The sequence below is a fragment of the Nicotiana tabacum genome, chromosome 10 (genome assembly GCF_000715075.1).
Source record: "Nicotiana tabacum cultivar K326 chromosome 10, ASM71507v2, whole genome shotgun sequence".
Classification (NCBI taxonomy): Eukaryota; Viridiplantae; Streptophyta; class Magnoliopsida; order Solanales; family Solanaceae; genus Nicotiana; species Nicotiana tabacum.
In genome coordinates, this window is record NC_134089.1 from 47,299,842 (window position 1) to 47,311,845 (window position 12,004).

The following is a 12,004-nucleotide window of genomic DNA, read 5'->3' on the forward strand; positions in this document are numbered from 1 at the left end:
CTCTCTTCTCTCTTGACGAAAGCTCTCTCAAAAACCACTATTACGTGCTTAAGCCTTTCAAAAACTTGTATCAATAAGCATAGAATAATTCTCCAAGGTTGTCTTATTTATAGATCATGAGTGGTGCTTTCTCTTAAAGCCAAAATCCACTCAAAATAGGAATAAACCGAATCCAATTCCAAATAGGAATGGAAACCAAAAGAGAATAAGATTAGGCTATTGGGCCTTTGTCTAGACAACATGGGCATGAGCCCAACAAACTCCCCCTCCAGCCAAGAGGCCAAATGTGTCTTTAAGTAGAGGAACTATTGACAGACTTCATGCCTGCCAATTTTCTACAAAATTCATGTTTATCTGCAATCACCGCCTTTGTCAGCATATCTAAAGGATTTTCATCAGTGTGTATCTTATCAACCTCAAATAATTTCTCTTCCACGACCATTCTTATCCAATGATACTTTCTATTTATATGTTTGGTCTTAGAATGAAGAGTGGAGTGCTTGGTGAGACAGATAGCACTCTGATTATCACAAAATAAGATGTACCTTGGCTGCTCAAATCCAAGATCATTAATAAACTCCTTCATCCATAATAGTTCTTTGGCACCTTCTCTGACATCAATATATTCGGCTTCTGTGGTGGATAGAGCTATGCACTTCTGTAGTCTAGATTGCCAAGAAATAGCTCCCCCTGCAAAAGTGATCAAATAACCGGAAGTGGATCTTGAATTATCAAGATTGCCTCCTAAATCAGAGTCTGTGTAACAAACAAGTTCAGGCTTGCCATTGCCAAAGCACAACTTCAAATCTGCAGTACCTTTCAAATACCTTAATATCCATTTTACTGCATCCCAATGTTTTTTTTCAGGATTAGAGAGGAATCTACTAATAGTACCAACGACATGTTCAATATCTGGTCTAGTGCAAACCATAGCATACATCAAGCTACCAACGGCAGAAGAGTAAGGAATACGAGACATATTCTTTTTCTCTTCATCAGTAGATGGACTCTGACTAATACTCAATTTGATATGTTTAGGAAGAGGAGTACTAATCACTTTTGCATATGTCATATTGAACCTCTTGAGTACCTTATCAATGTATTTCTTTTGGGACAGAAATAACTCCTTTCTATCTCTGTGTCGGTAGATTTGAATGCCCAAGATTTTCTTTGATGGCCCCAAGTCCTTCATCGCAAACGATTTGCTCAACTGCTTCTTAAAGACTGCAATTCTGGATTTATTCTTGCCAACAATAAGCATTTCATCCACATAAAGCAATAAAATAATAAAATCATCATCAGAAAACTTCTAGAAGAATACACAGTGGTCTGAAGAAGTTTTCTTGTACCCTTGTTCTTCTATGACAAATTCAAATTTCAAATACCATTGCCTTGGAGCTTGTTTCAATCCATACAGGCTCTTTTTCAATTTGCAGACATAATTTTCTTTTCCCTTAGTTACAAAACCCTCATGTTGCTCCATATAAATCTCTTCATCTAAATCACCATGAAGAAAAGCAGTCTTGACATCCATCTGCTCAACCTCTAAATCTAGACTTGCAGCTAAGCCTAGAACCACACGAATAGAAGACATCTTCACAACAGGGGAGAAAATTTCATCAAAGTCAACTCCCTTCTTCTGGACAAAACCTTTAACAACTAATCTCGCCTTGTATCTAGGTGCAGAGGTATGGTTATCTTGCTATATTATGAATATCCATTTGTTAGATAAAGCTCTCTTACCTTTCGACAATTTCACTAACCCATATGTGCCATTCTCATGGAGTGACTTCATCTCATCTTCCATAGCTTCGATCCACTGATCTTTGTGAGTATCTTGCATGACTTCATCATAGTTCTCAGGTTCTCCCATGTCAGTCAAAAGTACATACTCATCAGGAGGATAGCGCATGGATTTTTGCTTCTCCCTTGTAGATCTTCTAAGAGAGGTTTTGGGAGCATTCGAAGTAGTTACCTGTGCAGGAATTGGTTGCTGATCAACCACAACTTCATCAACTGGAGCATCCATAACATCTACACCATGATGATCATTTTGATCTTGATCACTATCTCCATCATTGTCTTGGGTTCCTTCATGTGTAATTGGTGCCTTAGCAATTGAAATTGGATCAATATCAACAAAGCTCTCATTACTATAAGAATCTATCTTCTCATCTTTGTCAATATCTTCAATAGTTTGGTCTTCAAAGAATATTGCAACACAACTTCTAATAATTTTATTATCAACTAGATCATAAAAACGATACCTAAACTCATCTTGACCATAACTGATAAAGATGCACTGCTTAGTTTTGACATCCAGTTTCGATCTCTCATCTTTAGGAACATGCACACAAGCTTTACACCCAAAAACTCTCAGGTGATCATAAGAAACTCTTTGGTAAACCAAACTCTGTCTGGGACATCACCATCCAAAGCAACTGCAGGAGACAAATTGATAACATAGGCAACAGTGTTAAGTGCTTCCGCCCAAAATGTATTTGGAAGTTTAGTCTCTGAAAGTAAGCATCTAACTCTCTCAACTAGAGTTCTATTCATCCTCTCTGCCAAACCATTCAATTGAGGTGTCTTGGGCGGAGTTTTCTGATGACGAATTCCTTTTTCCTTGCAATAGTTAACAAAGGGACCACAATATTCACCACCATTGTCAATGCGAATGCATTTTAATTTCTTCCCCGTTTGTCTCTCAGCTAAGTCCTGAAATTCCTTAAACACGCTAAGTGCTTGATCTTTAGATTTCAAAGGATACACCCAGAGCTTACGAGAATGATCATTAATGAAGGTCACAAAGTAAAGTGCACCACCTTTTGACTTTACTTTAAAATGACCACGCAAATCAGAGTGTACTAGCTCCAATAAATCGAGCTTTCTTGAGGGAGGATGGCTATGAAAGGAAACCCTTTTCTGTTTGCCAGCTAAACAATGTATGAATATTTTCAGGTTTGCTTGTTTCACTCCAGAAAGCAAACTTTTCTTCGGCAAACACGTAATCCCCCTCTCACTCATATGACTCAATCTTCGATGCCACAATTCTGACAAAGTATCACTTTCCACCAGATTTATTGAGTCATTAAGAATAGATACCTGTGTCACATATAAATAACCGGACTTGACTCCTCGAGCCATTACTAACGAGCCCTTGGCGAGCTTCCAATGGCGATTAAAGAGGGCATTATGGTAACCTTTATCGTCTAATCTTCCTGCGGAGATCAAATTGAAAGGAAAGTCTGGAGCATGCTTAACATCTTGAAGAACTAACGTTGAACCATTATTAGTTTTCAAACAAACTGTGCCAACACCAAACACCTTAACTTCACTGGCATTTCCCATTTTTAACACTCCAGAATCAACATGAGTATAAGATGAGAAAAAGTCTTTTCTTGGTGTGACATGTGAGGTAGATCCAGAATCTACTATCCAGCTCGTCTTATGGGATACTAAATTGATGACATTTTCATCATAAGCAAAAAAAAGGTCATCTCGAACAATAGCAGCAACATTGTTCTCATTATTTTCAGCTTTCTTTCCTTCTCTATTGTCTTGATTCAACTTGCGGCAAAACCTTTTGATGTGTCCTTTATTGCCATAGTGGTTTCATGTAATATTATAGTATTTGGACCTTGACTTACTTCTACTTTTACCTCTATTCCTTGAGTCTCTTGTTCTATCTCTCCTCTGGTCTTCAGTAATCAAGATATTTGCTTGTGAGGACGAACCCTAAGATTTTCTCCTTACTTCCTCTTTCAACACACCACTCTTGGCATATTCCATGGTCAACTTACCTCCAAGAACTGAATTTGTCAAAGAAACACGAAGAGTTTCCCAAGAGTCTGACAGAGTATTAAGAAGCCAAAGTCCTTGCTCATCATCAAAATTAACTCCCATTCCAGATAGCTGACCAAGGACGCCCTGAAAATCATTTATGTGATGAAGGATATGGCTGCCTTCCTTATATTTAAAGGTCATCAATTGCTTTAGCAGAAACAATTTGTTGTTCCCTGTTTTTGAAGCATAAAGAGTCTCTAGCTTTTCCCACAATGATCTCGCATATATCTCGTTCACAATATGGTTGCGAACATTATCTTCAACCCATTGTCGTATATATCCATATACTTGTTGGTGCTCGAAATCCCAATCTTCATCGGATATACTCTCGGGTTTATGAGCTGAAAAAATGGGTAGATGCATATTCTCCACGAACAACAAGCTTTCATCTTGCTTCTCCAAACATTATAATTTCTTCCATTTAAACATACTATCTTGCTCATATTCGCCTCCATTCCGTAACAACCCGGATAAATAACCAAGGCTCTGATACCACTTTTATGACAAGGAAGAGGCAAACCCGAAAATAAAAAAGATAAAGAACACTAAATTTTAACGTAGAAGACCCTTCAAATCGAAGGTAAAAACCATGGGATCACAAAGATCCAAAAATCTCCACTATAACAATAAGAAAGTTACAAGAGTTCTCTAAATTGGATACATAACAATTGCCAAACATGGAGCAACAATTGTAACAAGAGCAACAACTAATCAATTGAAGAAAGAGGAGAATCCACAAAAATAAAGCTACTGTTCGAGGCTCGAAATCAGATTCTACGTGCCTCCAAATTCGATCTCCACCGTTAAAATCTAAGACCAAGATGTTACAAACACTCAGTCAAAATTCCAGCCCAATCCAACGTTTAAAGAATCGGAAAGCGAGATTTGAATGTTGGCTGGTCAGAATAAAAATCTGCAGCAAAACAAATATTTTTCTTCTCTCTTCTCTCTTGACGAAAGCTCTCTCAAAAATCACTCTTATGTGCTTATGTATTTCAAAGACTTGTATCAATGAGCATAGAGTAATTCTCCAAGGTTGTCCTATTTATAGATCATGAGTGGTGCTTTCTCTTAAAGCCAAAACCCACTCAAAATAGGAATAAACCAAATCCAATTCCAAATAGGAATGGAAACCAAAAGATAATAGGATTAGGCATTGGGCCTTTGGCTGGACAATATGGGCATGAGCCCAACATGCCTATCGTAGGATGCCAGACTGATGGAGTCACATGCGTATTTATAGGTAGGCTAGGGAATCTTAGGCAAATATTTTAGCCCTAGGTACTTCTCCATAAATTATAATTACCCTAGGGACTCCTAATATATGGTAATTTCTTTCCATCAAAGACTCTACCATATATGCATAACTACAAATATTATCTGATATATTATTTTCTTTGGGAGACAATGTAAATAATTTATTACCTTATATGCGGTCCACACTAGAAGTCTCTAGAAGAGATGATAAATTTCTAACATTCTCCCATTTGGCCCACATATTAAAATTAGATAATCTTTTATGAGAGATAAACATATAATATGGCCATAGACTTTATCACTCAACTAAAAGTTATGCAACAATCACTTTCGCTAAAACATATCATCACATGAATCATCGCGGTCATGCTTTTAAACAAACACTTCCTTCCATGTATTACAATGCACAATATACTCTAACAAAGTGTCTAAGAACTTTACGAATGGATTTAATATAAGTCATTCAGAGTCCAACTTTATTGATCCAATGATCACAAATAATACATGAAAAAACAAAAGTGTGCACTGTCATGTATATCAAAACAAACATAATGTCTAGACAAATTGTTAGAGAGCAAAGCAAGACTAAATTGAGCTACTAAGACCCATATGGGTTACATGATCCTTGAAAATATTAGCCGTCAGACCTTTAGTCAAAGGATCGACAATCATCAAGTAGTACTAACATGCTCAAAATTCACATCTTGCGTCTCTAACCATCAAGTACTTTATGTCGATGTGCTTGCTTCGGCCACCACTTTATAGTTTTTAGAGAAGAACACTGCAGCTGAAGTGTCACATAAGATTCTCAATGACCTTGAAATGGAATCGACAATCCTAAGGCCGGAAATAAAGTTTTTCAACCATAACACCTGTGATGTCGCTTCATAGCATGCTATAAATTCAGCTTCCGTGGTGGATGTTGCAACAATGGTCTGTTTGACACTTCTCCAAGACACAACACCTCCAGTAAGGAGGAAAATGTATCCTGAAGTAGATTTACCAGTATTTTTGCATCCACCCAAATCAAAGTCTAAATATCCAATCACCTCCAATGAGTTATATGTGAGCTTAAAATCCTTGGTTCCTTGAAAATATCTCAAAACCCTTTTACCAGCTTTCCAATGATCAAGACCAGGGTTACTTTGATATCTGCCAAGCATTTCTACCGCAAAAGCAATATCAGGTCTAGTACAGACATGTGCATACATAAGGCTCCCAACAAGCGAAGCATAAGGAATATCTTTCATTTGCTCCTTTTCCAATGCATATTGTGGATATTGATTCAATGAGAATTTGTCACTTTTAATTATGGGTGATACTATAGATGAACAGTTCTTCATCTCGAATCTTCCCAAAATTATTTCAATGTAATCCTTTTGAGACAGTCCAAGTAATCTTTGGGATCTGTCTCTTTGAATATCTATGCCAGTGACATAAGAGGATTCACCCATATCCTTCATCTCAAAATTCTGGATAAGGAACTATTTAGTCTCGTGCAACAATCCTAAATCACTACTTGCAAGCAAAATATCATCCACATATAGGACTAGAAAAATATATTTGTTCCCACTTATCTTAAGGTATATACACTGATCAATGATGTTCTCCGTAAATCCAAATGAAGAAACAACATTATGAAATTTAATATACCATTGGCGGAAAGCCTACTTTAGCCCATAAATGGATTTATTCAACTTGCATACAAGGTGACTTTTGTCCTTATCACAAAATCCTTCAGGCTGACGCATATATACTCAAGATCTCCATTTAGGAAAGTTATTTTCACATCCATTTGATGTATCTCTAAATCGAAATAAGCTACTAATGCCATGATTATTCTTAATGAATCCTTCTTTGATACTGGAGAGAAGGTTTCATGGTAATCAATGCCTTCCCATTGTGTAAACCCTTGGCTACAAGTTTAGCTTTATAGCGTTCGATATTACCTGATGAGTCTCTTTTAGTTTTAAAGACCCACTTGGAACCTATGGTAGCGGATCCCTTTGGTAATTCGACGTGATCCCAAACTTTATTTTTAGCCATAGATTCTAACTCTTCTTTCATGGAATCATACCAAAGTGTGGAGATTTCTCAACTCATGGCTTGTGAAAACGATCATGGATCATCTTTTAGTCCAATATCGTAATCAGACTCTTGGAGATATACAACATAGTCGTTAGAAATTGCTGATTTTCGAATTCTTGAGGATTTTCTCACTCCCACTGGTTCAGACACTTCTTCAGTCGGTTCAGGTAAAGCAGGTTGATCTTCATGTGGCTCCTCAAGTGGTGGTGGCTCTTGAACTTGTTGTTGTTCAGATAATTCATGAGAATTTTTCTAAGCAACATTCAAGTTCCCAATATATAAAGGTACCACATGTGGTTCCCTTATTTTTTTCAATTATACCCTTTGAGTCAAACCACTCCCACTTTCTTCATGTTCCTCAAGAAATTTAGAATTTCTAGCCTCAACAATTTTAGGAGAATGAGAAGGACAATAAAACCTAAATCTCTTAGAGTTAACTGCATAGCCTGTAAAATAACCACTTATTGTTCTTTCATCCAACTTCTTTAGTTGTGGGTTATAAACACTCACTTTAGTTGGACATCCCCAAATGTGATAAATGGTTTAAGCTAGGTTTCCATCCTTTCCATAATTCAAAAGATGTCTTGAGGTGTCACGGCCCTAAACCACCCCGGTCGTGATAGCGCCTATCATAGTACTAGGCAAGGCAAACCAACATTTCCCACATCGAATTCTTTTCAATAAATTATTTTTCTAAAACCGATTAAGTCTCAAATCTTTCATATGTAATATAAAAATCAATAGAAATACGCGAAAAAATAGTACAAAATATACTAACACGGCCCGAATCGGGTGTCACTAGTCATGAGCCTCTAAATACAACCCAAACACTATCTGAATAATACAAAAAAGTGTAAAATAACAAAATATTAAGATAGGAAGGAGGAAGGCAAGGCTGCGAAGGCCGTGCAGCTACCTTGCCACTACAACAAATCTGGCCTAAGGACACATTAACTTTTGACAACGCTTAAAAAGTATTTCCAAAACTATATGTGGGAACACTTTTCAAGGGTGGCCTTTGCTGATAGCTTTTGGCAACACATTCTATGGCCACGCTTGCAAAGCATTTCTTTTAAATTGAAAGACAATGCAACTTAAGTGTTGCCACACATAAATTAATTAGCAACACTTATGCATTTATATTGTGACGCTTTTAGAGTGAGCTGTATTCATAATTCTAAAAGCAACACTTCACAAATTTGCGCTAAAGAAATTTAATAAAATTCCCCCTTCCTTTAAAATTTTCCGTGAAACATTTCCCCCCCATTTTGAAAGTGCAAACAATTTCCCTCCTAATGACATCAGTTCATTAGGTTTTCTGTTTTGCCCACCTTCGCCGTAATCTCCATAGACACTATTACCTCCTGTGCCGAATTTCCCTCCACCCTAAAATTTGCAGTGACGTCTCATTTTCTTTCTGAAATGTGCTCTTATATATGCCAATATTTGCTTAAGTGAAATTCAACAAGGAAAAAGAAAATTTCAACAGAGTTCAAATACAGATTTCATTCGGGTTTATTTTATAATACTAGTCTTAAGTTTAAATGTACTTGTGTTTAGATCTTAAACATTTCTATACTAGCTTTGCCTATTTGCCGAATTTCTTTTGGGATTGACCATTGCATATTACCTGTTTGATGGAATGTTTGTTTGACCTATCCTTACCATTGAAATCATTTTGGTTTTGAAGCCAATTAATGAAGTGAAATTTGTTGGATAAATAGTAAGAATTTGAAAGAATTAGTAGGAAGCATAAATTAAGTATCAAATATGGATGGACAGAAAGCAATAATGAGTGTTTAAAAAGGAATTGAAGCATTAAGAAGGTGTTTTCATGAGATGAAAATTTCTGGATCTATTTGGTTTACTTTTTCTTATATGCTTATATATTTTAATAACTTGTTAGTTTGTACGTACGGCACAATTTTCATGTTTGCCACATCTTGCTTCATTTCATAATACAACTATTATTATGTCCTTTTGTTGTCAAATTACTTTCTTCAGTGCTTTGTATGTTTTTATTTTGCATTTGAAGCATTATAGTGTTCCTTCCCAATTGTGGAGTTCAAAATGTCCGCCTAAGTTTTCTACTTAAGTTTGACATAAAGTTTTTGTAGCATAAACGTATAAATGCTTATGGCTTAATTGCATACATTGAGGCTTGGTAGTTGAAACTAAAATATTTTGTTATTTATATGGTTTGATAATTAAAAGATGTGCAAGAAGATATGGTACTTTTTCATGAAGCTTTATGAATTAGTGATAAAAATATGAGATAGTGATGAAGATATACTTCAATTACAATGAGATTTGGTTTTCTCTATTGTAAATGGTATTTAGTTATATGAAATTCTCTAGCCCATAAGGGGGAGGGATGACCTTCACTTGTATTTTCGTAGGAGAATAACTTTTTACGATTATACAATCTGGGCACAAATTCTTATTCTGACATTCTATTGTCTAGTAGTTAATTCTTGTTCTCTCTCTCTCTCATTATTAATTGTATAGCTTCTGAAGCTAAGACTGAGGCTCTAGTTTGATATTGAATAAACATGGCAATATTTGAGTTAGGTAGATCAATTTGGCATATCAATTGACACATACTATTTATTTTTTTATGCTAGCGCAATATTTAGTTCTAATGTTATTAAGACTTTAACTTTGTGGTTGAAATATCAAAGTTTAAATATATTATCCTACTTGTGACTGTATTGTATTTTGCATCAATTCAGTTCTTGCTTGCTTTAGTATAGGTTATACATGTGGACACTGCAGTGAACGGAGGATTCTTCATGTTCTCAAATAAGATCAACGTAGAGCAAAAACGAGGAAGGCAAAGAAAAAGGATAGAGGTACTTTAGAGGTATGTTAAGGCATTATGCACTGGCATGTTTGGTAGGTAAAGCTGGGTAAACTGACTTTTTAGCTATTAACTTCCTGCTCTCCTTAAAACTGTTGTAGGATGATTAGTTGATAGAAAATATACATCGACCAGGTAATCAAACTTTGAACGTGCCATCTTTGGAAATAAAATGTTCTGCAGTATATCGATTGTTGAGCATAATAATCAATTTGTCGTCTTTCTCCTTCATTCTTTATCTCTTAACATATGAATCTTGCATATTTCTACTATTGATTTGGTCTCTATTGTGTATTATCTCAGCTTAAGATCGTTCTTTGAGTTCAACTGAAGAGGTAAATTTGGATTTGTCTTCTTTGATTTACTATCTTATTTTCTGTTTGCTAGAGTGGAAAGTACACAAATACAAATCTTGTTGTTTGAGAATTAATTTTAGATATCTTGATATAAGTTATTTTCTAGTAACCCCAACAATTATGAATTTAAAGACGATGCCAAGCGAATAAAGGTATTCACTTCCCAACATATATATCTTTTTCACTCACTTTCAATCACACAAAACATTTTAAATGCCCTCGCTTCCCTTTGTTTAGCTCAACTTTTAAGTGAATAGAGATCTACATGATTATCTTTGTTCTGATAGGAATTTAAAATATTGAGACCAATATTCCTTGAGGGTAAAATTGAGTTAGCAAATTATCTGATGAAAGTTTTTTAGTATCTCTCTATACAGATTGGAGGGTTAATGGAATAGAAATTGTGCCTACGCTTTTAATTTATTGCAAGATTCTAAGATATCAATGATAGCTAAGTGATTATAGTCACCTGTAAGAGGTAGTCACTAGTAGATTACATTTCTATCTCAAAAATTATTAATCGGATAACATACTGGACATACCAAATTCTAGCTAACAACATCCTTGATTTGGGTAAGGTATTTGTATTTAGTTATTTATAGATTAATTGAAAGTGAGCTGATTGAGTATATGCTATATGCTAAAGTTAATGTTCCTTTTGAAAAAGAAATCCACTAATCTAGTTTTTCCATCAGTATACAGAAATTAAACAAAAAGAAGCAACATAATCATACTATAGAGAGAATATAACTAGATGCCCGGATGCTAAAAAACAAATGAGGAAGGCCAATAAAGCATGATTTTTGTCCATAAGTTCTGTTACTCGAATCATTCGATTACATTTTCATCCCAGCACTACAACATATATAGATTTTCCTCTACTTTTGTCATTTGTTTAAATCATGTATATGTATGTCTCTAACTTATATGTGATAGTATTGTCCTGAGTCCCCAAGGGGCCAACTCTACCACACTGCTCTGAGTTTGCACTTTCATACTATGGATTTCTATCTAAGTACTAATTTTATTTTGTAGGAAAGTTCTGGTGGAGAATTAAAAATGATGCCAAAAAACTATTTGATCTATTGGAATTTAACGATGAAGACTTTGGACAATTACGATTTTTATAATTCCTGATACTACATTTGATTTTGTAAAGTTACAAGCATGAACCTTGAAATAATTTGCTTCATTGTATTACACAAGATTTAACCTTTTTTTGAAGTTCATTGTAAGTATATGCAATGGAATTATTCTTTTGTTATTTTTTTATATAATTGAGTGTTTGAGATCTTCGTACGTGATTATGGGATACATATGAAAATATATTTTATTGAAAATAAATTATTTCATAGCTTAGACACAATTGCCATACTTCAAATGTGTGGCCATACGGATTGGAAAATTTGTGGCTTATATACTAGTAAAAGCAACGCTTTCAAGTGTGATCTAAAGAGTAACAAAGGCCACATTTTTCATGTGTTGTTGTAGTGCCGAAAAGTGTTAGCACTGAGGGTACTACAAGCGTGGCCTTTATTAATTTTTAGCCACATTTTTCAAGTGTGGCTTCTAAAGCAACACTTAAAAAGCGTTCTCT

The 12,004-nt window shown here is 35.3% G+C and overlaps 1 protein-coding gene and 1 long non-coding RNA gene across 2 annotated transcripts; one reads left to right on the plus strand and one right to left on the minus strand.

The window, feature by feature from the left end:
• Positions 1-5,831: 5,831 nt before the first annotated feature.
• Positions 5,832-6,557, minus strand: LOC142165108 (secreted RxLR effector protein 161-like). The gene has a single exon (XM_075223735.1). The coding sequence runs from the start codon at positions 6,555-6,557 to the stop codon at positions 5,832-5,834; it is 726 nt and encodes a 241-aa protein (XP_075079836.1).
• A 1,657-nt stretch (positions 6,558-8,214) lies between these two features.
• Positions 8,215-11,684, plus strand: LOC107817120 (uncharacterized). The gene is made up of 2 exons (XR_012695479.1): positions 8,215-10,054; positions 10,153-11,684. It is a non-coding gene; the product is annotated as an uncharacterized LOC107817120 (long non-coding RNA).
• The last annotated feature ends 320 nt before the right edge of the window (positions 11,685-12,004 follow it).